This window comes from Anopheles merus, chromosome 2L (genome assembly GCF_017562075.2).
Source record: "Anopheles merus strain MAF chromosome 2L, AmerM5.1, whole genome shotgun sequence".
NCBI classification, from domain to species: Eukaryota; Metazoa; Arthropoda; class Insecta; order Diptera; family Culicidae; genus Anopheles; species Anopheles merus.
Genome location: NC_054083.1, coordinates 24,295,936 through 24,322,638, shown reverse-complemented (window position 1 = coordinate 24,322,638; position 26,703 = coordinate 24,295,936). Strand labels below are relative to the sequence as shown.

The window sequence follows — 26,703 nt, the reverse complement described above, 5'->3', positions numbered from 1 at the left end:
CTTCTGCGATTTTCGCAAAAAGTTCTGCGATTTTTGCAAAAACTTCTGCGATTTTCGCAAAAACTTCTGCGACTTTCGCAAAAACTTCTGCGATTTTCGCAAAAACTTCTGCGATTTTCACAAAAACTTCTGAGATTGTCGCAAAAACTTCTACGATTTTCGCATAAACTTCTGCGATTTTCACAAAAAATTCTGAGATTGTCGCAAAAACTTCTGAGATTGTCGCAAAAACTTCTGCGATTTTCGCATAAACTTCTGCGATTTTCGCAAAAACTTCTGCGATTTTCGCAAACACTTCCGCGATTCTCGCAAACACTACTGCTATTTTCGCAAAAACTTCTGCGATTTTCGCAAAAACTTCTGCGATTGTCACAAAAAATTCTGAGATTGTCGCAAAAACTTCTGCGATTTTCGCAAAACCTTCTGCGATGTTCGCAAAAACTTCTGCGATTTTCGCAAAAACTTCTGCGATATTCGCAAAAAACTTCTGCGATTTTCGCAAAACTTCTGCAATTTTCGCAAACACTTTTGCGGTTCTCGCAAAAACTTCTGCGATTTTCGCAAAAACTTCTGCGATTTTCGCAAAAAACTTCTGCGATTTTCGCAAAAACTTCTGCGATTTTCGCAAAAACTTCTGCGATTTTCGCAAAAACTTTTACGATTTTCGTAAAAACTTGTGCGATTTTCGCAAAAACTTCTGCGATTTTCGCAAAAACTTCTGCGATTTTCGCAAAAACTTCTGCGATTTTCGCAAAAACTTCTGCGATTTTCGCAAAAACTTCTGCGATTTTTGCAAAAACTTCTGCGATTTTCGCAAAACCTTCTGCGATTTTCGCAAAAACTTCTGCGATTTTCGCAAAAACTTCTGCGATATTCGCAAAAAACTTCTGCGATTTTCGCAAAACTTCTGCAATTTTCGCAAACACTTCTGCGGTTCTCGCAAAAACTTCTGCGATTTTCGCAAAAACTTCTGCGATTTTCGCAAAAACTTCTGCGAATTTCGCAAAAACTTTTGCAATTTTCGCAAAAACTTTTGCGATTTTCGAAAAAACTTCTGCGATTTTCACAAAAACTTCAGAGATTGTCGCAAAAACTTCTGCTAATTTCGCAAAAACTTTTGCGATTTTCGCAAAAACTTCTGCGATTTTCGCAAAACTTCTGCGATTTTCGCAAAAACATCTGCGATTTTCGCAAAAACTTCTGCGATTTTCGCAAAAACTTCTGCGATATTCGCAAACACTTCTGCGATTTTCGCAAAACCTTCTGCAATTTTCGCAAACACTTCTGCGATTTTCGCAAAACCTTCTGCGATTTTCGCAAAAACTTCTGCAATTTTCGCAAAAACTTCTGCAATTTTCGCAAACACTTCTGCGATTTTCGCAAAAACTTCTGCCTTTTTCGCAAAAACTTTTACGATTTTCGTAAAAACTTGTGCGATTTTTGCAAAAACTTCTGCGATTTTCGCAAAAACTTCTGCGATTTTCGCAAAACTTCTGCGATTTTCGCAAAAAGTTCTGCGATTTTCGCTAACACTTCTGCCATTTTCGCAAAAACTTCTGCGATTTTCGCAAAACCTTCTGCGATTTTTGCAAAAACTTTTGCGATTTTCGCAAAAACTTCTGTGATTTTCGTAAAAACTTCTGCGATTTTCGCAAAAACTTCTGCGATTTTCGCAAAACTTCTGCTATTTTCGCAAAAACTTCTGCGATTTTCGCAAAAACTTCTGCGATTTTCACAAAAACTTCTGAGATTGTCGCAAAAACTTCTGCGATTTTCGCAAACACTTCTGCGATTTTCGCAAAAACTTCTGCGATTTTCGCAAACACTTCTGCGATTTTCGCAAAAACTTCTGCGATTTTCGCTGAGAGTCCGGAGCAAAAACTTCTGCGATTTTCGCTGAGAGTCCGGAGCAAAAACTTCTGCGATTTTTGCAAAAACTTCTGCGTTTTCGCAAACACTTCTGCGAATTTCGCAAACACTTCTGCGATTTTCGCTGAGAGTCCGGAGCAAAAACTTCTGCGATTTTCGCTGAGAGTCCGGAGCAAAAACTTCTGCGATTTTCGCAAAAACTTCTGCGTTTTCGCAAACACTTCTGCGAATTTCGCAAAAACTTTTGCAATTTTCGCAAAAACTTCTGCGATTTTCGCAAAAACTTCTGCGATTTTCGCAAAAACTTGTGCGATTTTCTCAAACACTTTTGCGATTTGCACAAAAACTTCTGAGATTGTCGCAAAAACTTCTGCGATTTTTGCAAAAATTTCTGCGATTTTCGCAAAAACTTCTGCGATTTTCGCCAAAACTTCTGCGATTTTCGCAAAAACTTCTGCGATTTTCGCAAAACTTCTGCTATTTTCGCAAAAACTTCTGCGATTTTCGCAAAAACTTCTGCGATTTTCACAAAAACTTCTGAGATTGTCGCAAAAACTTCTGCGATTTTCGCAAACACTTCTGCGATTTTCGCAAAAACTTCTGCGATTTTCGCAAACACTTCTGCGATTTTCGCAAAAACTTCTGCGATTTTCGCAAACACTTCTGCGATATTCGCAAAAACTTCTGCAATTTTCGCAAAAACTTCTGCAATTTTCGCAAAAACTTTTGCGATTTTCGAAAAAACTTCTGCGATTTTCACAAAAACTTCAGAGATTGTCGCAAAAACTTCTGCTAATTTCGCAAAAACTTTTGCGATTTTCGCAAAAACTTCTGCGATTTTCGCAAAACTTCTGCAATTTTCGCAAACACTTCTGCGATTTTCGCAAAAACTTCTGCGATTTTCGCAAAAACTTCTGCGATTTTCGCTAAAACTTCTGCAATTTTCGCAAAAACTTCTGCGATTTTCGCAAAAAACTTCTGCGATTTTCGCAAACACTTCTGCGATTTTCGCAAAAACTTTTACGATTTTCGCAAAAACTTCTGCGATTTTCGCAAAAACTTCTGCGATTTTCGCAAAAACTTCTGCGATTTTCGCAAAAACTTCTGCAATTTTCGCAAACACTTCTGCGGTTCTCGCAAAAACTTCTGCGATTTTCGCAAAAACTTTTACGATTTTCGCAAAAACTTCTGAGATTGTCGCAAAAATTTTTACGATTTTCGCAAACACTTCTGCGATTTTCGCAAAAACTTCTGCGATTTTCGCAAACACTTCTGCGATTTTCGCAAAAACTTCTGCAATTTTCGCAAAAACTTCTGCGATTTTCGCAAAAACTTTTACGATTTTCGCAAAAACTTCTGCGATTTTTGCAAAAACTTCTGCGATTTTCACAAAAACTTCTGAGATTCTCGCAAAAACTTCTGCTAATTTCGCAAAAACTTTTGCGATTTTCGCAAAAACTTCTGCGATTTTCGCAAAACTTCTGCGATTGTCGCAAAAACTTCTGCGATTTTCGCAAAAACTTCTGCGATTTTCGCAAAAATTTCTGCGATTTTCGCAAACACTTCTGCGATTTTCGCAAAACCTTCTGCAATTTTCGCAAACACTTCTGCGATTTTCGCAAAACCTTCTGCGATTTTCACAAAAACTTCTGCAATTTTCGCAAACACTTCTGCGATTTTCGCAAACACTTCTACGATTTTCGCAAAAACTTCTGCCTTTTTCGCAAAAAATTTTAAGATTTTCGTAAAAACTTCTGCAATTTTCGCAAAAACTTCTGAGATTGTCGCAAAAACTTCTGCGATTTTCGCTAAAACTGCAGCGATTTTCGCAAAAACTTCTGCGATTTTCGCAAAAAATTCTGCGATTTTCGCAAACACTTCTGCGATTTTCGCAAAAACTTCTGCGAATTTCGCAAAACCTTCTGCGATTTTCGCAAAAAGTTCTGCGATTTTCGCAAAACCTTCTGCGATTTTCGCAAAAAACTTGTGCGATTTTCGCAAAACTTCTGCGATTTTCGCAAACACTTCTGCGATTTTCGCAAAAACTGCAGCGATTTTCGCAAACACTTCTGCGATTTTCGCAAAAATTTCTGCGATTTTCGCAAACACTTCTGCGATTTTCGCAAAAACTTCTGCGATTTTCGCAAAAACTTCTGCGATTTTTGTAAAAACTTCTGCGATTTTTGCAAAAACTTCTGCGATTTTTGCATAAATTGTTGCGATTTTTGCAAAAACTTCTGCAATTTTCGCAAAAAAGTTCTGCGATTTTCGAGAAAAGTATTGCGATTTTCGCAAAAACTTCTGCGATTTTCGCAAAAACTTCTGCGATTTTCGCAAAAAACTTCTGCGATTTTCGCAAAAAGTGTTGCGATTTTCGCAAAATTTGTTGCGATTTTCGCAAAAACTTCAACGATTTTCACAATCATTGTTGCAATTTTCGCAAAAACTTCTGCGATTTTCGCAAACACTTCTGCGATTTTCGCAAACACTTCTGCGATATTCGCAAAAATGTCTGCTATTTTCGCAAAACCTTCTGTGATTTTCGCAAAAACTTCTGCGATTTTCGCAAAAACTTCTGCGATTTTCGCAAAAACTTCTGCGATTTTCGCAAAAACTTCTGCGATTTTTGCAAAAACTTTTGCGATTTTCGCAAAAACTTCTGCGATTTTTGCAAAAACTTTTGCGATTTTCGCAAAAACTTCTGCGATTTTCGCAAAAACTTGTGCGATTTTCGCAAAAACTTCTGCGATTTTCGCAAAAACTTCTGCGATATTCGCAAACACTTCTGCGATTTTTGCAAAAACTTCTGCGATTTTTGCAAAAACTTTTGCGATTTTCGCAAAAACTTCTGTGATTTTCGTAAAAACTTCTGCGATTTTCGCAAAAACTTCTGCAATTTTCGCAAAAACTTCTGCGATTTTCGCAAAAATTATTGCGATATTCGCAAAAACTTCTGCAATTTTCGCAAAAAAATTCTGCAATTTTCAAGAAAAGTATTGCGATTTTCGCAAAATCTTCTAAGATTTTTGCAAAAATTTTTGCAATTTTCGCAAAAAGTGTTGTGATTTTCGCAAAAACTTCTGCGATTTTCGCAAATACTTCTGCGATTTTCGCAAAAACTTCTGCGATTTTCGCAAAAACTTCTGCGATTTTCGCAAAAACTTCTGCGATTTTCGCAAAAACTTCTGCGATTTTCGCAAAAACTTCTGCGATTTTCACAAAAAGTTCTGCGATTTGCGCAAAAAATATTGTGATTTACGCAAAAACTTCTGCGATTTTCGCAAAATCTTTTGCGATTTTTGCAAAGTATTGTGATTTTTGCAAAAACTTCTGCGATTTTCGCAAACACTTCTGCGATTATCGCAAAAACTTCTGCGATTTTCTCAAAAACTTGTGCGATTTTCGCAAACACTTCTGCGATTTTGACAAAAACTTCTGCGATTTTTGCATAAATTGTTGCGATTTTTGCAAAAACTTCTGCAATTTTCGCAAAAAAGTTCTGCGATTTTCGAGAAAAGTATTGCGATTTTCGCAAAAAATTCTGCGATATTCGCAAAAACTTCTGCGATTTTCGCAAAAACTTCTGCGATTTTCGCAAAAATTGTTGCGATTTTCGCAAAAAAACTTCTGCGATTTTCGCAAAAACTTCAGCGATTTTCACAATCATTGTTGCGATTTTCGCAAAAACTTCTGCGATTTTCGCAAACACTTCTGCGATTTTCGCAAAAACTTCTGCGATTTTCGCAAAAACTTCTGCGATTTTCGCAAAAACTTCTGCGATTTTCGCAAAAACTTCTGCGATTTTCGCAAAAAGTTCTGCGATTTTCGCAAAAACTTCTGCGATATTCGCAAAAATTTTTGCGATTTTCGAAAATACTTTTGCGATTTTCGCAAAAACTTCTGCGATTTTCGCAAAAACTTCTGCAATTTTCGAAAAAGTGTCTGCGATCTTCGCAAAAGCTTCTGCGATTTTCGCAAACACTTCTGCGATTTTCGCAAAAACTTCTAAGATTTTCGCAAAAACTTCTGCGATTTTCGCAAAAACTTCTGCGATTTTCGCAAACACTTCTGCTGTTTTCGCAAAAACTTCTGCGATATTCGCAAAAACCTCTGCGATTTGCGCAAAACCTTCTGCGATTTTCGCAAATACTTCTGCGATTTTAGCAAAAACTTCAGCGATTTTCACAATCATTGTTGCGATTTTCGCAAAAACTTCTGCGTATTTCGCAAAAAAACTTCTGCGATTGTCGCAAAAAGTTCTGCGATTTTCGCAAAAACTTCTGCGATTTTCGCAAAATGGTCTTTGCTTTTTGCAATATGGTCTGCGATATTCGCAAAAACTTCTACGAGTTTCGCTAAAAGTGTTGCAATTTTCGCAAAAAGTATAGTGATTTTTGCAAAAAGTATTGTTATTTTCGCCAAAACTTCTGCAATTTTTGCCAAAACTTGTGCAATTTTCGCAAAAACTTCTGCGATTTTCGCAAAAACTTCTGCGATTTTCGCAAACACTTCTGCGATTTTCGCAAAAACTGCAGCGATTTTCGCAAAAAGTGTTGCGATTTTCGCAAAATCTTCTGCCATTTTCGCAAAAACTTCTAAGATTTTCGCAAAAGTGTCTGCGATCTTCGCAAAAGCTTCTGCGATTTTTGCAAAAGTTTCTGCGATTTTAACAAAAACTTCTGCGATTTCCGCAAAGTATTGTGATTTTCGCTAAAACTGTTGCGATTTTCGCAAAAACTTCTGCGATTTTCGCAAAAACTTCTGCGATTTTCGCAAAAACTAATGCAATTTTCGCAAAAACTTCTGCGATTTTCGCAAAAGTGTCTGCGATCTTCGCAAAAGCTTCTGCGATTTTCGCAAAGTATTGTGATTTTCGCAAAAACTAATGCAATTTTCGCAAACGCTTCTACGATTTTCGCAAAAACTTCTGCGATTTTCGCAAAACCTTCTGCGATTTTCGCAAAAACTTCTGCGATTTTCGCAAAAACTAATGCAATTTTCGCAAAAACTTCTGCGATTTTCGCAAAAGTGTCTGCGATCTTCGCAAAAGCTTCTGCGATTTTCGCAAAGTATTGTGATTTTCGCAAAAACTAATGCGATTTTCGCAAACGCTTCTACGATTTTCGCAAAAACTTCTGCGAATTTCGCAAAAACTTCTGCGATTTTCGCAAAAACTTCTGCGATTTTCGCAAACACTTCTGCGATTTTCGCAAAAACTTCTGCGATTTTCGCAAAAACTTTTGTGATTTTCGCAAAAACTTCTGCTGTTTTCGCAAACACTTCTGCGATTTTCGCAAAAACTTCTGTGATTTTCGCAAAAACTTCTGCGATTTTCGCAAAAACTTCTGCGATTTTAGCAAAACTTCAGCGATTTTCACAATCATTGTTGCGATTTTCGCAAAAACTTTTGCGATTTTCGCAAAAACTTCTGCGATTTTCGCAAAAACTTCTGCGATTTTCTCAAAAACTTCTTCGATTTTCGCAAAAGCTTCTGCGATTTTCGCAAAAACTTCTGCTGTTTTCGCAAAAACTTCTGCGATATTCGCAAAATTTCTGCGATTTTCGCAAAAACTTCTGCGATTTTCGCAAAAGTGTCTGCGATCTTCGCAAAAGCTTCTGCGATTTTCGCAAAAACTTCTGCGATTTTTGCAAAAACTTCTAAGATTTTCGCAAAAATTTCTGCAATTTTCGCAAAAACTTCTGCGATTTTCGCAAATACTTCTACGATTTTCGCAAAAATATCTGCAAATTTTCGCAAAAACTTCTGCGATTTTCACAAAAACTTCTGCGATTTTCGCAAAAACTTCTGCGATTTTCGCAAAAACTTCTGCGATTTTCGCAAATACTTTAACGATTTTTGCAAAAACTTTTTGTGAAAATCGTAAAACTTTTTGCGTCAATCGCAGAAGTTTTTGCGACAATCGCAAAACTTTTTGCGTCAATCGCAGAAGTTTTAGCGACAATCGCAGCACTTTTTGCGACAAGCACAAAACTATTTGCGACAATTGCAGATCTTTTTGCGAAAATCGCAGAAGTATTTGCGACAATCGCAGAAGTTTTTACGACAATCGCAGAAATTGGAAGCCTTTTATACTTTTTATTTTTTATATTTACGTCTTCGGTGCAAGATGCAAGTTTTTTTTTAATTGCAATACTTTCTGTAAAATCTCAGTTTTTATACATATTTTTGATATCATTTCAGAGCCGAGTTTGCGCTTTGCCTTATCGATTCCAAGATAGGATTACTGTACCAGTTTTCGGCAGGCTAGTGCAGCAGTTTCACGAAAACAGCTCACACACCTACATTTTTTATTATTTTTCATTAAATTAATGTTATTTTGGTTGATAAACTATCGTTATATGTTACGCCATTTTTTATTTGCCATTTCAGAGACCTTTTTCACAAAAATTTGTGAAAATGTAAACATTGATTTTGCTCCTATTTTCATCAGCTTGTTCCTATTTTCGACAGGCTGTGTTCCTATTTTCGACAGCGCGAATACGGGTCAGAAAATGTTTTTATCAATGTAAATATGTACAATTTTAAAAGCAATTTAAGACTGTTCCGTTGATAACGGAAGATGAAGAGGAGAGGGAGAGAGAGGGAAGGATACAATAAGTCGAGCGAAAACGCCGGTCGGTGTATTGGTGTGCGTGTAGTCTTTTGGCAAGCAAGTGTAGGAGCAAGAGCACGACTTGTAGGCGAGCAGGTAGAAACGCGTTTGCGATGGATTTATATGGGTAGTGGTAAGAGCGAGCGGTAAATTTTGAATTGAAACAAGCATTCTGTTTGTAGCAAGCAGCTTAGCCAGACGCAAACGCAAGTAGCGGTGTTACGTCAGTCAATAAAGCGACACAAAACCAAAACTTTTCTGTTCTATCCATTGCTTCCCAGAGCAAACTATCCAAAGATTCTTACTAAGATTTGTGTAAAAAGAACTTTAATTATTAATTTTATGCTGCTTATTTAGACCCGCTTTGGCAGCCTTTTTGATGTGACATATGAACAAAGCAGCCATTGAAGAAAAGTGACAGCTTGATGGTTATAGCGTACGGGACCGACTGGGTCACAAATAATTATTTTTCTCTTAAGTAATTGCATTATTTATCGTGAAATTGGTGTTATTTGATACAAGAAAGGTCTTATTATGTGTCGAAATTCGCATTTCGAAATTCGCGCAAAACTGGTACAGTTACGCTATATAAGCTGAAAGCTTTTTAGTTTTAAATTCAGATCTTGTTAGAAAAGTAAATAGGAATAAATAAATAAATAAATAAAATTCAGAACTTCTTAGAAAATTAATAAAAATAAATAAATAAACTAATATTTTCAGAAATACATCAGTGTTTGATTGCATTCAGTGCAAAATTCAGTTTATTACGTTTAATGGGAAAATCCATTCTCATTACAACTGGTCCATTTAGTTTCAAGCCCACCGATGACTAGAAGTAAAAGTTGGTGTTGGTATCCATAACTGACCGCTTTGGAGGCCCACTGTCGAGTTCAAATTCAGTGGTGTCAAACACCGCAGTGTGTACTGAAATCAGTGTGTTGTTTTTAGTATGAATATATTAATTCGTTTGAATATTAATTTAAAGTTAGAAAGTTATTGTACATAGTTTTGAATTGTAATGATATCTGAAAAAAGAATTGTTGGTAATCATGGGGTATGATCTATACATTTCAGGTGCGGTGAAGATATTAACGACAGTGATTTCAACAGAGTAATATGAAGATTTTCCTCTTGAACAAAGCGTTGTCTATTTTTTACAGTTTTTTTTACAAAAGAATAGTTTTTTTTGTATGTTATACTTGTTTTAAATTATCGTTTACATTTTCTTTCTCGAGCCGTCAGGTGTGTTGAACTATGGGTCCTTACTTTATATTATTCGGCCACAATACGGTCTATTCAAAATCTGTTTAATAGTTTTTCACCTTCTTTACTATAAAAATTGCTTGTTATTCAAATGCAATTTTCATAAGATATGTAGCGATGGATTTGACCCACTTTTTTCAACAATTTTTCTGGAGTCAGCAAGTACTGCTGCAAGCTTAGTAGAAAAAGACAACTGATGAACTGAATAGAAGAATTTTCTATATTTTATTACCATCGCTTGAAAGCAATAACCATCGGTACGATTCTTTTAAACGTTTTAAAATACTAATTCAAACAATGAGATTGCCGCTCATTTTTAACCCCACTCCGACACCTCGAAAACACGCACCGAACGCTCGTGTAGCGCTACTACCGCCGCCGACGCAGCCGCATTCTCGAACGAGCCGTCGTGCGCGATAAACGCAACGCTTGCTGCGGCTACTACGACCGAAGCTGCGCGTTTGGGCTAGTGGTGTGTGTTTGTTTATTTATTTTTAAGTTTAATTTTACCATATTGACGCACCCTTCCAGGCGTGTGCGGGCACAGGGGTCCGCGATTGCTAAAATACATTTCAGTGCGTTGCGGCAGTGCTGTGTGGTGTGATATCGTGCACCTCTATTGTGGTCTCCCGTTTGCTTTATTCATTTATGCACTCAAACCGTGTTTCTTGTGTGAATGTGTGTGAGTGTGTGGTTTTCTGTTGTGAATTTTCCCACCCAAACGTGCCGAACCATCCGTCCGCAGTGGGTGCGTGCAGCCCCTTGGCCCCCGTTGCCGGGAATCCGGCTGGAACGTAGTGAAGCGTGAATTGTACCGCGGTGCGCCACCTATCCGGCATTTCGCACTACCCCAAAACGGTTTAGTTTTTAAGTTCAGCTGGCGTTTGGCTTGCGGTGTGCTGTGCATTTCTTTCTTGAATTATTTGTGCTGTGTACGGTGTCTGTGTGTGTGTGTGCTGCTACTCTTTCTTTTATCGTTTCCGTTTTGCGTTCCGTTTGCAAGTTCGCGTTAGAAGCGTTAGCATATTAAGTGCGTTTTTTGCGTTCACATGGTGATGGTAGCTGATTCCTCACTGCGGGTAGTTTTATAAAATGAAATTCATATAAAGCTGGTGTATGCATTTGAAAGCAGAACAAAAGCGAAGAATGTGGAAAGAAATTGAATATTTGTTAATACTGTTTAACGTGTGTTACAAGAACTCATGTATTTATATATGTTAAACAAAAAGGGTTTAAAAAGCAGCTGTTGATAGCATGGGTTGATGTAATTGAATTGAAAATGTAACTCATGGAACATTTAGAACGATCCAGTTCATACCGAAAAGCTGTTTTAACCCGCATATTCAATAAATTGCCTTTTCCATTAAAAAGATGCACTACATTTTGTTTTTTCATTTAAAAGGCATGTTAAATATTCGATTGCATTCATAGTGCACAATTTCATAACTAATGTATGAATGTATGAATAACATGTATTCAATTCACAACACAGTCACACAAATATTGCAAACAGTATTATCAAGAACAGCTGTTCAACAACGTTCCAGATTGTTACAGGCTGTGTTACAATCAATCAGCTAGCAACCGCTAGCAACAACTGCAATTACTGCATTTTTCTAATGAATACAGGCCACAGTGACAATCGATAAGATACCGATAAGTGCCGATTCTTTAGTGTAAATCTCCGTGCCTGCTGATTCCGATCGAATTCGTTCGAAACGCATCTATTTAAACGATTCCATTTTCCTCTTTTCTCAACGTACAGCATTACACAAACAGTAAAGTGCATCAGTGTGTACATCGCAAGTGTGTGTGTGTGTGTGTGAGAAAGTGCATTTTGCGTTCCGTTCTGTTTCTGCCCCACAGGTAAACACGATGTCAATGAAAATGCTTTCCCTCGAGGATGACCAGCGATTTGCGCTGATGAAGGTAAGGCGCCCGCACCCACCATACCGCGAACCGAGGTGGCCCGGTCACCAGGTGTGGTCGATAAGATAAGATTTTACTGTTTTGGGTGGATGGTTGTTTTGTTTGTTTCCTTCGAACGTTTTATAGCATACCAGATGGATGGTGCACGCTGGTTTTGTGCGCACTTTTTGACAATCAAACTGTGTTGTTGCTTTGCTTCGACCGTAAGCGGCAAGATAAGGCATTGAATGTGTACAACGAACGGTACACAAACAAACGGTGAACAACAAAAATCGCGAGTAGAAAGTTCCGAAGTAGGCACTCCCGGCGGGGAAGGGTGTTGAATCGAAAGCGCCGGTGAGCTCCGATTTCGGGCTTTGGTGCAATTTTATGCAACGATGCGTTAACGATACTCGCCACAGCCGTCGGTCTGTCGATCGTGTGTCGTACAATTAAAACTGTGTTTTCCGGTACCCCCGTACGGGTGTCTCCCGTACTATCACACGCACACACACACTTTGAAAGCGTGTAAAAGTTAATCGCAACCCCTATAATACGATTAGATCGTGCATCCGGGAAACGGGTGGGAAATGATGTTTGGGGTGGGCCTGTGTGCTTTGTTTCGTAGCGATCGATAAGCTGAGGAGGCGCAGATTGGAGCAGGTTGACAACAATTTTGCTGTTCACTGTCGCAGTTTTGCTGACGAGGACGAATTTAGCGTGACTGATTATTTAATGATGGAGATTTGACGATATGTGTGTGTGTCTGGGGTATGATCGGAACCTTACATTAGAGACTAACCAGTGCGGCTTTGCAATTACCGATCGAATGAAAATGGTTTCCTTTATTGTGCCTGCTTAATAGCTGATTGGGGTTTCTTACGACGAATGTCAATCAATTTTCAAGAACCCTTATCAAGCGATGACAAGCAAATGGTTGACCACAAAATGACTAGTACAGTTTGCTTATCGAGCTTTATCATACTGTCTTGTGTGTTTGTTATCGTCAAATCCTTATTTGTGGCTACAAAATAACTGGCCGTACCATTACAAAGATAATGCTCCACGATGATTTGCTCGAATTCGAACAAAGCGAACAGATTTAGTTTCCGTTTTGCGTTCCGTTTGCAAGTTCGCGTTAGAAGCGTTAGCATATTAAGTGCGTTTTTTGCGTTCACATGGTGATGGTAGCTGATTCCTCACTGCGGGTAGTTTTATAAAATGAAATTCATATAAAGCTGGTGTATGCATTTGAAAGCAGAACAAAAGCGAAGAATGTGGAAAGAAATTGAATATTTGTTAATACTGTTTAACGTGTGTTACAAGAACTCATGTATTTATATATGTTAAACAAAAAGGGTTTAAAAAGCAGCTGTTGATAGCATGAGTTGATGTAATTGAATTGAAAATGTAACTCATGGAACATTTAGAACGATCCAGTTCATACCGAAAAGCTGTTTTAACCCGCATATTCAATAAATTGCCTTTTCCATTAAAAAGATGCACTACATTTTGTTTTTTCATTTAAAAGGCATGTTAAATATTCGATTGCATTCATAGTGCACAATTTCATAACTAATGTATGAATGTATGAATAACATGTATTCAATTCACAACACAGTCACACAAATATTGCAAACAAATGCAAAATACAATTTTTGGAAACAAAAACCATAAATGTGTATATTAAATCGTATGCCGTTGTTGTTCCAGCGCAACGATTAATCGCTAACCGAAAACAAAACCACGCTCGCATCAATCATTTCCAATTCATTGAACAGCTTGTTCTAAGCTTCCTGGAATGCTCAATCCCAATCGATTGTTGCTGCTACATTTCGACCGTTTGTAGGTTCTTATGTGCTGGCACGCAGTTTGATTTCGGATTATTATTATTTGATGGCCACCTTCGTCCACCACCTGCCCTTCTGCTTATGGAGTCAAGGATTAGACAGGCAGTGCTCAGTGTTAAAAGTTCCAGGCAAAAACCTTCGAAAACAGGCCTTCACTTGTTTCGGTTTAGCCGGCAGCGGCACAACATCACGCATGGCAAAACCTGCGCCATTAGGAAGTGCAACGGAAGACGAGATCGTGTGTGTTAGTATGTATGTGTTTTTCTCTCTCTCTCCTCCTTCGCTTATGTTTTTGGTTCGGTTGAGTCTGCAAGTCTGTCCGTGTTTTGTGTTAAGCATTTGGAGGTTTTTTTTCTGGTGTTCTTGTGTGTAGCTCCGATACGCATTTAGTGCGTCTGTACCATTTCGGTGGCTGGCTTTATGGCTTTCGTTTCATATTTAGCACGGTGTTTGGGTTTGATGGTCGTCGGTGGTACGCGCCTCGGTTCCGCAACCTTGACGTTAGGCCATGGTCGCCGGTTTTTAGGCTGAAATGTTGAACCATTTTTTGTTCTGTAGCTTTATGGACTAGATGCCGGTAGTGATTGTTAATATGATTCAATTCGGGAAATGATCGCTGTTTTGTTCAATTTTAGTCGATTTTGCTAATGAAATATTAAATAAAATTCAGAACATCTAATCACTTCCCCAACGAAACGAATAAAATGTACATCATGGCGAATAAACACGCACAACTATGCGTTCAAGTCTTTCGTATTACGGAAGCGACGAACCCCAATCGTAGCACGTGCACCTCTCATCTAGCCAATTGTTTGCGATGAGAATGCGCTTCCTATCATCGTCATTATTGTTTGCAAACAGTAGATTCTTTTTAGCATGGAAAACGATATTTGTTGAAGAATTTCAAATCATTGTTTTGAATTAGTTAGCGTGTGCACTGTACTGGAGGACTAGCTGTAGCGTATTCTAGAAACATGCTAGATAGAAAGGAACCCTTCATCGTCGTGGCGAAACTGTATCAATCAAGGGGAGAGGGGGGGGGGTTCGAAACGGGATTGTATCAGCTATCGCGTGTAAACGAATGACGACAGCGGGCACGGACAAGGGGATAAGCATTTGTCTGCGTCATTAAGTGCAGGATGGTTCTCGAAACGACCGTCGGTTGATTTCTTGATCCGGCCTTAAATTATAACAACAGCCACCCCCGAGAGCGATGAGGCTGGCAATTAATTCCACATTATATGTTTAATTGATCTGCCCCGGGTCGAGGTGGGACAAGGTGGGTGGCAGTCAGGAAGTGAACTATCAGCGCAATGTTGGGTTTGATTTCGGTAAAATCGCCCGTAATTGTCCGCTGGATGCGAATATCATCCGCAGCTGGGTATAATTATTAAGCAAGTAGGACACCGTTTTGATTTAGACAGCCAGAAGTGAAACAAGTTGAAAGGGTTCGTCGCTGATTGACATACGAAGGATTTGAACATTTGTTTTTTTTTTTAATTTAATGTAATAAGCTGCCAATTACTTATTGCAAATGTGCTGGAGAATAACTAGTAGCTGGGACCATGTTGTTTTCAAATTACTATCACATGATTGTAAAATTGTTAAGGGTTTCGAAGAAATAGTTTAAACATTACGATCCCTACGCTACAAAATTAAAAACAATCAAAATCGATAAGATAAGGTTCGTCGCTTAGTCAATGTTCAAAAGACTTCCATTTCTGCGGCTGAACCATTTTAATGATTTTTGAAAGATATAAACCATTTCAGTAGTTCTTAAATACAATAATTTTATAATACTAACTCTTCTCCAGCCCAATTTTTTCCTACTGTCGACACACTGACCCCAGAGATAATCTGCAGTAATGGTGCTTACTGGTCCACTAATAACTGTGACCGGAGCAGCGGTAATATTAGCCAACCGGATCCGTACCGAAATGTCGGTGAACGCCCTAGACGAGGCACTTTATCGCAGTCTTGCGCCAGCTAGCCCAGACGTAAACCGATCAATCGGCACTGCATCAAGTCGCGCAGCGCGAAGGCAGAAAGAGCGCAAGACTTTGAGCGCGAGACTTTGGCTTCGGTGTGAGTTCAACCTTGGAAGACCGACCGGACACTGTGTGTGTGAGTGTTTGTGTGTAACTATGCAAATAGGGTTCGTAGAAAGAGGAGAGGTGTTCGAGTTTCGATGCAAATGGTTAAACGCGGGTAGGTTGAACCGTTATGAATGTATTACACAAAATCCTCCATGTTTATCGAGAGCAGGACCGAGTGACATGTGATTTGATTTTTAAAGTACTAAAAGAGCAGTTTTTAAGGAAATATAAAGAATCAATAAAATATTGAAATGCACATAGATACACACAATATGGGGGAAAAATGTTATGCCAAAGTTATGCCTATTTCTTTCCGTCCTCTCCCTTGGCCGGTTTCTAACACCAACACCAGCAAACCCGGCCAGGTGTTGCTCACCCGCCACCGAAGTCAACAGTCGGTCATGGTGCACGGCTTACGGGCTTCACCGCACCGCGGATGCTGTTGCGCGATCGATCCATCTCCTAACGGTGGCTTCCCCCGAACGCGAACCTTCGGGTTGGTGGGGAAGGCATAGAAAATAAGTCGCGAACGCGCGTGTGCTTCGGGCACGGGTGGTTAGAAAAAGTTGCTCACCTTGCAGTGCAGTTTTTCCGCCTTTTCCGCCATCCCTCCAGACTGTGCCAGCGTGCCGTGTGGGGTAAAATCGCTTCGTGTAATGCTGTGCTGGTGGGTAGCAAACGGTGAAGTGCTTTGGTGGCTTGCAAACAAACAAAAAAACGGAATGGAAATGAATCGATGATGGCGCAGAGCCTAATGCATTTCCCACAACATATGGGGAACTGCACAACGTATGTTGGATGGTTCACGGTCGCAAAACATATTGCAAAATCAGCTTCGTAGGGTGTGCTGGACTGGCGGTTTAATGTCACACCGAAAAAAAAACCGAAACAGGTTCCTTTAAACCGGGGAACCGAGAGACACGAACAGGTTAAAGCTACACATTTTTAGGACGCCCAATGTTGACCGGGTCCAGTTTTTGCGCTCGTTCGAAACATTGGTTTGCATCGATACAGGTCGAGCAGCATTGATTGGGTTTGACTTTCTGTGGTGGGATGCCAGTGGATTGTTGTCTAACGGACGTGCTTATGCAAAGGTTTCAGCGTGCCGGCGTGGTTTTTGCCTCAAACTTGTATGATGTTTCTTTGATAAGCATCTCCATGCAATAGTTTACGTTGCATAATGCACTTTTAAAAAAGGATAACAAAAACCGACGTTGTAACACACTGCCGGTCGGTTTTCTCGAAGCTCACTGGGTACACCATTACTATTTGTTCGATGCACTACACCACAACACGCGGGACGCTTTTCACTTCACTCACAATGATTGATGGCTAAGCTGTCGTGCTGCAATCAGCGTGGTGCTAGTATCACCTTTTTGTTAGTGCATCATTGTAGTTCTTTTTTCTCCCTTTGTTGGTGCAAAGCATTAATGAAAATGCTTTTACTGTCGTTTGCCAAACGATCGACATGATCGTTTGCCATTGTAAGAGATACTGGGTAGTTGTTTTTTGCAAAAGGAACATTCTGCATGAGCTAAAAAGAAATTTGCTATAAGCTACATTTAAAAGCTTCCACTGTTACCACCACTTCCACGCGTTTCGGACGTTGGAAACTGCTTTCATCCTAATGAAGAGCTATTTAACATTAGCGTTAGCTAATGCTTGACGATGGGTTTTATGGCGCTTTAACATGCTTAATGTTTTATTATTGATGCCAATAAAGTGCATCGTTCGTAGCCAGCATCGCGTTTCGGTACGGTTGAACGGGTTTATAGACGCTTTAAGCCGTCGATACACTTTTGTTACAAAGGCTCATTATTTAGTTAGAGAAATATTATTTAAAAGAACACGATGTGTAAAACGATAGCATCGATAAAATGTTAGTTATTTACTAATTTATTAAAATTTCTTCAATTTTTAAAAATACAACCTCTGTTAAACACAAATTTACAGAGTTCCTCTATATTCATGAACAAATAGGAGAAAACGGGGCAAAATCGGCATTCTTTATTTAAGCATTATTCATCAAATGATACATTTCAAGGTTCAAAATGTATTTATTGGAATGTTTTATGAAGACCATGTGGATTTAGCCATCCGATATTCAACGACAACCAAGACCAATATAAATTTATATTTAGTAGCATACTGAAATAATTTTCACCACTTCGAAAATAAGCTTTAAAGCATGTTGCATGGATGCGTGCAACATCGGTGGTATTTTTTTTCAAATAAATAATATTTCTATACAATTGGACTGTAGAGAGCAGGGCAATTGAATGCGTATTTGTATTGATATTATAATGAAATGTAATATTACTCAGTCAAGTTTATGGCAAATTCGGCAGCTGTTTTTGACATAGAGTGCTTGGTGAGGCTAGGGTGTTGTATTTGTCCACACAATAATGCTAACAGGCCCTGCTTCAAAAGATTCAAATCCGTCGACTGAAACGCTTAAAAAGTGTTTTAATTATAATAATATATTTTTGGAAAACTTTGAAGAGCTCTCCTAACCAGTTAATCAAAAGATGCATATGCCCATTTTACCATGCATGTCAAAATAGCATCACGTGAAACATTAATTTTACAAATGTTTGCGTTATATTGAGGCATTTTGGTAATTTTGATCCGTAGATAAATAGTAGAGGCATAGAATAATTTAAGAATAATTGTGTTTCGAGAAAAATCCAAAGGAATATTCATTCAACTGCTTTACATGCCCCTTTTGCTCCGCTTTCCTCCGAACAACTAAAGGAATGATATTGATTTTTCACACCTTTCAGTGCATGCATCAGCATTTAAAGCATCTTTTTTGCACCGTTCATCGTTGCGCGTTGCTCCATTAAGGCTTTATCTCACATCCAAATGTGATGTGTGACTGTGACAAAGCCGCTTCTTTGACAGGCAAAAGACAGTTAATATAATACATCCTTTTGAGGGGTAGGAACTGTGTAAAGGTGACCGGCAATTATTTATGCTGCGCTTCCGTGCCAATCAATCTTCGACCGATAAATGACACAAAAGGGTTGCAGGCGGGAAGGAGGTCTAATATCATGCCCCATCCAAATGTTTCTTGCACAAAAAAGCACAAAAATGTGATGGTTTGCTTGTTCGTTTGTGTGTGTGAAATCACATTAACCCTCCAGGAGGGAGAAACTTTGCGCACGAAACGATTGCTCCGGCGCATAGCGGTTTGCTCGATTACTGCAAAACCCCGCTGGTCCGCGAAATGCATTCGAGATCGCGCGATTCGGATGAAAAGCATGAAGGGGGAGGCGTAGAGTAATTTGCGCTATGTGCAAGCAAGCAAGCAAGCAACAGCCCCATTAAAGTGGGGTGAAAAATCGATGAGTCAGAAGATGGTTCAGCTATTGCGGTTTGAGTGTTGCTGTTTTTTCGTTGCTGTTTGTTGTTTGCATTCAAACTGGATGCATGATTGGCACGCAGTGCGCGTTACTGTTGCAATGTGCTGCGTGATGAATTACAGATGAAAGGTGGGCTTGAATTTGCAATGGTGGAAAAATTGCATGCCAAAAAAATGATTGAAAAAAGGGAACGAATAATTTTTGGCTTAAAATATAAAATTGGACGTGTGTGAATCTAGGTTTTGTGTGTAAAAGAAATTATTAAAAATGCGAAAATATGTTATCCATCGGTTCGTGAATATTCTACTAACACTTAGGAAAGAAAATACACCTGAAGAGTTTTATGAATTCTTCTTATTCACTCACAGATAATCGCTTCATTGACATTCATTTAGCATCAATGTCCCCTTGCCCAAGGTCCCGACAATCTCCCAAAGCCCGCGGGCACGTATTTCAGCTTCACGCCAGCTTAATTTTGAAACACTGTACACATCTCAATTGAAGCTTAATTTGAGGCGCGTCGATTGATTTACAGTCTTTTGGAAACCTCTTTTTTTCCTCTTTTTCATTTCAACGCACAAAACTCATTCGCGACTGGTTTCGCTCGTCATGAGTGAATCATGATTGCGCAACACGCGCGCACGTGCTCTTTCGCGCGCAGCGCCACTTCATGCGCACTGGAGAGGCCTGCTGCCATCTCCGCGGCGTCGAACAGTCGCTGTCGTAGGCCAATGCCACGCCAAGGTATGTGGTGTCCATTTCGTTTGGACCGGTTCAATCTTGGTTGACACTGACCAGCGCGGGTATGCACGGTACGCCAAGGAGAAGATCGGTCCAAGATGCAGCTGTCTAGATGCAGGGCAGCTGCCCGCGTGTGGACTATCGGCTTTTGTTCATACGACCAGACCTTTGCCTTGACGTACGGGCGGCTCATCAATTTTCGGACCATTTCGGAGCGTTTGTTGACCGACGGTGGCGTCGGTGATGGTGTTGGCATTTGCGCAATCGGGGGTAAAACGATCATTATTTAGCCGCTTTATTGACCTTACGGAGCAAAGGAAGGAGCAATGAACGTGAGGGAAAAGTAAAGCAGGGGAGACGTTGAGACGTGTTGATGTTGTATTTGCTCGTTTTTTCAAGGTTGTTAGAAGATTAACAGCGTGAACATGCTTAGTAGCACTCCTAAGTACCTTAGTACTACACTTTATAGTGAATTTTATGAAGGAAGTCAATAATTTACAAGCCCTTAGATGTCAATTTAATTTTCAAACTGCGCGAAGTAAACGAAGGATGCATCTAAAACGCAGAGAGAATCACTAAGAATTGCTCCGCCGTACCAAATCAGAAGCTCGCAACCTTCCGGACCTGTCACTGGCCCTCAACTCCAGCTTCTCGCCCACCACGACATGGAAGATTCAATCCTCCTAACCATTCAATCAAATTCAATTACGTTGCTAATTACCCCCTTCTTGGGGCCGGTGCAAAAGTCATTGCAAAAGTCATGTTTTTGACCCTCCGTCTGCTTGAAGGTTACTGAAGGGTTGCAAAAAGACAAAAGTGTCTAGGCTCGCTTGTTAACCCTCTCGGGGAGTCGCGAACGCAACGCAACGTAATCGTAGGTGCGAATGATTGGCAAGTATATCCTCTGCCTTCATGTAATCCCAACCAGGAACTTGTAGATAAAATGATGCATCGTTTATTGCGTGTCCGGCGTAGGACGTACAAATAGATGTGAAAATAATGGCAAGACAATGAATCGGACGACTACTGCCCAGTTATCGTTTGTTTGGGGTTTTAATTTTGTTGCGGTTGCGTGTTGCATCTGGCAGAGAAATGCAATTTTTCGCACCTTTTTCCTGGGACAGTAGTAGTAGTAGTAACATTAAACGGTTGCCCGGGAGAGAGGTCAAAACGTTAAGTATATTCAGCTACTCACTCTCTTCGCAAGTCTCTGTGTAGGGGAACGCAGGGCAAAACGGTCATGATCATTAAATAATTGAATGAAGCCAGTTCAAAGCCGTAAACATCTTTGCTACAGTTTCAAGTTTTGATATAGGGCAATTTTGCCACGAGGCCCATCTTACATGATATTGCAACTTCTCGTTGTACATGAATTTATTCTTTGAAAGTCTGTTGTTAGTTTTATTTCATAAACTTACTGTCGATCACTGTCAAAACAGAAATGTTAAGATTACTTTACTCAATGCGATACAGAGCAAGTCTCAACATGGTCATTTTGCCCCACATTCCCCTTCAACATTCCAATAGAATACACCGGTGTGATAGGAAAAGTATCTTTCTAATCAAGATACTCAAATGATCTTCGCTTCCCATTCAATTACCCTTACCTTGATCGGATCGTCGATCAATCTATTGTACGAGCCGCCTCCAACACACTACTACACCATGGGCAATTTCTCATCCCTTCAGTGTCCACCACCTTCGAGAAGTGAGTTAGAACTATGCAATTATGGCGGTAAAACATTCGCAAGCATGCAAACAAAAAATGATCACTATCTGTTCCCACACACTTTTTGCATTCCGTAGCTAAGGTAGGGCGGGGCGCGTGTGTACTAACACTAACCTCTCCGATGATTGTCTACACGCTAGATACACTGTAGCGATGCACTTAAGTTCAAGCTCATCGCCCTCGGTTGCCTTGGAGACAGTGGATTGATGTTGGTGATCTTCAGGGGCAGATCTGTTTTGACTTGGCTCGCTTATTTGCATTCACCACACTTAATTAATAACTTGCGAATTTCAGCAGTCAATCTTACGTCACAAGTTGCGTTAAATGAAGGTTCCGACTCTTTTTTTGCATAGCTCAAAATGAAAGGAACTCAACGCTGACGTAACAGAACGGTGGGAAATTTTTGGTTAAAGCTTGCAAAATAAAGTACCCGTCCTTGAGGAGTGGATTGTTCAAGACAAAAACAAGGCTTGAAGAGACATTTGAGTTTCGAGTTCGTGCAAGCCAAGGTTCAGACAGTTCGCGGCCCCTATGAACTCTGTCTCTGGTCTCTCTGGTGATATTGAACCAGATAGTGATGCGAAGTTGAAGGTTGTCGACATCTGCAATTGCGGGTGACATGAAAGGCAGAGCACGTCCGTCCTCAACCCTGATCGTGAGATGTGTGTGTGTGTGTTTGTACATTTCGGTCCCTAATTTGGACTGCGCAAGCTTTTCTCAGAATTCTATCGCGTCTAGGGCATCCTTCTATGGTGATTACACCACTCAACAGTGCAGCAGGTCGATCGATTTCTTGCTCGATTTCTTTGATTGCACATTACACATCTACTAATGCGCGGTTTTTTTTTCTATCTCCCCGTTCTCCTCTCATTACAGTTCCGTCGGCAGGTGGTTGACATACTGAAACCGGAGCACGATGATTACTATCTGGTGCGTTGGCTACGAGGTAAGCGATACACACAATCACGCGGTCTTGGGTCTAGGCTGGAAATGCGGCAATCGGAGGCGCCCTAGCTCGCATTAGGTCGCCACACTTACCGGTGAACCGGTTCGCGGTAATTAGACGGTTTGCGTGAAGAAGTAAATATTTCTGAAATGACTCTATACCACGTCTTAGGGCATTGGAAGCAAAGCGTCCTGCACGCGTGCGGGTGGATGGAGCGGCTTTTTTTTTGTAGTGCTGTCACATCTACTACCGATCATGGGTCCACCCGCGCGTGGGATGGACGAAGGGAGCAAAATTGCACGCGAGGGCACGTGTCGACTGACCTTAGAACTATAATTGGCATTTTTCCTCGCCGCATTTCATTTTTCCTCCACCGCGAGGGCCGCTTTCTGTTTTGTTTTGCGTACACAAATTGTCTTGAGCGAATCGGCTGATGAATGGTCGGCGTTGGGCTGGGGATCTTGGAAGGCTGTTTAGAGGGCGTGTGGAATTGCGGTCAGAATGAAAAGTTCAGTAAAACGCACCGCTTTTTACTGATCCAATTGTGAACTCATTAGAAACCGGATGCAGAAGTTGATTTCCTTTTCATTTAAAAAGCGACACCAACTTGTATTGGAAAGCTAAGCAATAATAGATGGCAGAGTAGCTATTCCAAGGAGATACCTAAAGCCGATAGAGCTTTGTATCACTTTACAAGTTATCCAAATACTTCTGCCATGAATGGTCCATTGAGCAGTATGGTGGTGGAATCATTTACTTGAGTGGAGTAGGTATAATGTCGGTTTGCGATCCGTTTCATGACTGACACAGATCCAGATACAGTTTGTATGCCTGAATGATAAAGGGTGCAGTGTATGTAACGAGATAAGTTTGGGATTAGGAAATGCTGGAACAGCAGCGATATTGGGTTCAGGGCTAGTTTTCAAAAACGATATAAGTTCGAAATTATTCCATTGACAGGTATGGGTTGGCGATCAGTTTAGATATAATATGAATTCTAGGAGCCGTGTGGATTCAGCAACAGTTCAAACCCCATTTTAAGTGTTATTCATTTTCAAAACCTGAAATAGATTCAAGATCTGTTCTGATCTGGCCGGTATGCGCAGGAAGTGTCAATTCCTAAATCTTTTTGGATTTAGCATAAGTTCCAGTACACTATAGGTTTGGGATCAGTTCTAGGAACTATATGGACTCGACATCATCTCCAGATTCGGTACGGGTTCGGAATCAGTTCCAGGAACTGCATGGATTAAGGTTCAGTTTATGTGCCGGTATGTGTCCAGGATCAGTTCAATGATCGATTTAGGATCATGATCAGTTACACAACCAATATGCTTTGAAGAATAGTTCCAAGAACGATTATGGATTCAGAGCCAACTTGAGCTCCGGTATAAGTATAGGGGTAGTTTTAGGGCTGGTTGGGTTTGGAACCAGTTCCACGGCAGGCATGGGTTCTGCATCAGATCCACAGCTTATATGAGTTCAGAATCAGTTTAAGTACCGGTATAAGTTCAGAATCAGTTCCAGGATCGATATGCTTCTAGGAATAGTATCAGGATCAGTTAAAGACAAGTATGGGTTCAGCAGCAGTTGAACCCCATGTGGGTAGGAAATCATTTCTAGGAATAGTATGGGTTAAGGATCAGCTCGAGAACCTGTATGATTTGGGGAACATTTCTAGGGACGATGAGTGTTAAGGATCAATTCAAGGACCGGTATGGGTGTTGGATCAGTTTCAGGGTCGGTAGAGGTCCAGGATCAGTTATAGAGCCCTATGGATTCAGGATCAGTTCATGGATTGATAAGGGATCAGCATCAATTTCAGGAATTATTATTAAGGTTAATTATCAAATAGAGGACCGATATGGATTCGGAATAATTTTCAGTACTGATATGGGTTCAGTATCCGACCTGGCTTCAATATGTTTTGTTTATCCCCTTGTACATAGAAATTCTGGTTTTTATACACCTTGTAGTAAAAGTTGTTATACACCCCCGAAATTGTGATGCGTACCCATATAATCGGGAAAATTCAACCAGAGTTTTAACATATTTACCCCGTACGTTTTACCACGCTAGCACGCAACTGGAACCCGGAGGCGGCGGAAAAGATGCTGCGCGATTCGATGAAGTTCCGGGAGCGCTGGAACACGGACGAGATCGCCAAGTGGCCAACGCCCCAGATCCTGCTCGACTACAGCCCGCACGGTGTGTCCGGCTACGATAAGGAAGGCTCACCGATCATCATCATACCGTTCGCCGGGTTCGACATCTGGGGCCTGCTGCACAGCGTGTCCCGGGCCGACATCGTGCGCATGACGATGCAGGCGCTCGAGGGCTACATGCAACAGGCGTACGAGCAGAGCAAGAAAACCGGCAACCCGAACAGCCGCCAGTTTATCGTCGTGTTCGATATGGACAACTTCAACCTGAAGCAGTACATCTGGCGCCCGGCGAGCGAGGTGGTGATCTCGCTGATCAAGATGTACGAGGCGAACTATCCGGAGATCCTGAAGTGCTGCTACATCATCAACACGCCGAAGGTGTTCGCGTTCGCGTACAACATGGTGAAGAAGTTCCTGGGCGAGTACACGATCGACAAGATTCGGATCTACAAGCCGGACCGGACCAAGTGGCTGCCCGCGATCCTGGAGCGGTGCGATGCGGACCAGCTGCCGGCGTACTTCGGCGGCACCCAGACCGACCCGGACGGCAATCCGAAGTGCGAGACGAAGATCTGCTGGGGCGGCAAGGTGCCGAAGGAGCTGTACACCTCGAAGGAGGACAGCTTCAACAACAATCTGACGTTCACGGAGACGGAGATCCGGAAGGGTGGCCGGCTGAAGCTGACGTTCGACTGTGAGGATGCGGGCTGTTTCTTGAAGTGAGTTTTGCTGGTCGTTGTATGTATTGGGTGTGGCAGGGACAATATTTGTCATGCCAAAACATTTGCTCTTTAAGCGAAACAAACTTCGGCTTGGGCGTTAGTTTACGATTCAATTAACACGCAGTTTCACTTCGTACGCAGGTGGGAATTCCGTACGTTCGATCACGACATCAAGTTCGGCGTGAAGTGCGTGAACAAGAAGACGGAGGAATCAGTTATCGAGGTGCCGCTCAAGCGAGTGTCCTCCCATCAGGTGGACGAGTCCGGGTTCATCACCTGCCAGCCGGGATGCACATGTACGTCATTATGTTTTATAATGTTTATCAATTCATTAATCTCTAAAGCCTTTCCTTCCTATCACTCCCAATTCATACAGATCACGTGCTGTTCGACAATTCGTACTCGTACTTCAAGACGAAAAAGATCCGCTACTCCGTGCTGATGACGGCGCCGCTGAACGACGAGGAGCAAACGATGGCCCCGATTGCCGTGACGGAGGAGGAAACGTCCCCGGCGGACGGTGGTACGGCCGAGGATTGAACCCCGAAGGTTGGACGGCGAGTCATCTGATGGCTGGGCAGGGCACAAGTGCGCATTGTACTTTGAAAAGAACACGGTCAGTTGTCCTTTGGTACTCACACAAAAACGAACATCAAGGGAATAGAGTGTTGCGGTACTACATACAGGGGGATGCATCGGGATAGGGCTGATAAAACTGTAATGCATTCTCAAAACAAACGTAAAGTGATGAAACGTCGCGCAAAACTGTTGTGAGCCAAAGATTTTGATTTGTTGTGTGTGTGCTTTCAATCGTTCTTCCCTTTCAACATCGTTTCCCTCAGCATACTTTTTACTGCTTTCACGTGTGTTTGACACAATCTTTCCTTATCACCGCAGCAGCTTAGGTGCGTTTGATTCCATTTCCTTCGTCCTTTTGAAAAAAGCCGAAACACGCCCGATATACGCGCGTCATTCCATTACAGGGTGATATTTGATTAGATAGTAAGCTCCCAAAAATTGCATATCCCAGTGGCTGTGGCGACGTTCGTCTTTATCGGTGACATTGTAAAAAATGCAAACAAAACAATAAAAATAAATACTAATATTAGTTGCTGGTGATAAAAAAACACAATGGGACGGGGACACACGATATTCTCTCGTGGAGAGTAGAGTAGAGCGGGCTCGTGTAATGCCACAGGTAATTAGATTAGGACAGCAGCAGCAAGCGGCAACCATGTTGGGGGTAAGAAATAGGGGGCTAACAACCGAACCGTCGCAACCCATCGGTTTTAACAGTCTGTGAAGGATACGAGGAACGCTCGATGGGAAACGTAACCCTTTGTTTGTTTGTGTGCGTAAATGTAAAAAAAAACCGGAAGTACATACCACTGTGTGCTGAAACTATAATTAAGCTCAATAAACCGTACGGATTGGT

At 41.0% G+C, this 26,703-nt stretch overlaps 1 protein-coding gene across 4 annotated transcripts; it reads left to right on the top strand.

Moving 5' to 3' along the window:
- The first annotated feature begins 10,111 nt into the window (after window positions 1-10,111).
- Window positions 10,112-26,629, top strand: LOC121591720 (SEC14-like protein 4). 4 transcript variants are annotated; one of them, XM_041912571.1, is made up of 6 exons: window positions 10,112-10,218; window positions 11,512-11,675; window positions 22,312-22,381; window positions 24,461-25,265; window positions 25,410-25,564; window positions 25,645-26,629. In XM_041912571.1, the coding sequence occupies exons 2-6, from the start codon at window positions 11,622-11,624 to the stop codon at window positions 25,806-25,808; spliced, it is 1,248 nt and encodes a 415-aa protein (XP_041768505.1). In that variant the 5' UTR covers window positions 10,112-10,218; window positions 11,512-11,621; the 3' UTR covers window positions 25,809-26,629. The 4 variants fall into 4 exon arrangements, with proteins under 4 accessions (XP_041768505.1, XP_041768506.1, XP_041768507.1 ...); XM_041912572.1 differs by lacking the exon at window positions 10,112-10,218 and adding an exon at window positions 10,334-10,428; XM_041912573.1 differs by lacking the exon at window positions 10,112-10,218 and adding an exon at window positions 10,401-10,424.
- Window positions 26,630-26,703: the final 74 nt, after the last annotated feature.

Coding starts and splice junctions, on each gene's coding strand:
- LOC121591720 (XM_041912571.1), top strand. CDS start 11,622: ATGTCAATGAAAATGCTTTCCCTCGAGGATGACCAGCGATTTGCGCTG. Junction 25,266..25,409: donor GATGCGGGCTGTTTCTTGAA/GTGAGTTTTGCT, acceptor CTTCGTACGCAG/GTGGGAATTCCGTACGTTCG. Junction 25,565..25,644: donor CTGCCAGCCGGGATGCACAT/GTACGTCATTAT, acceptor CAATTCATACAG/ATCACGTGCTGTTCGACAAT.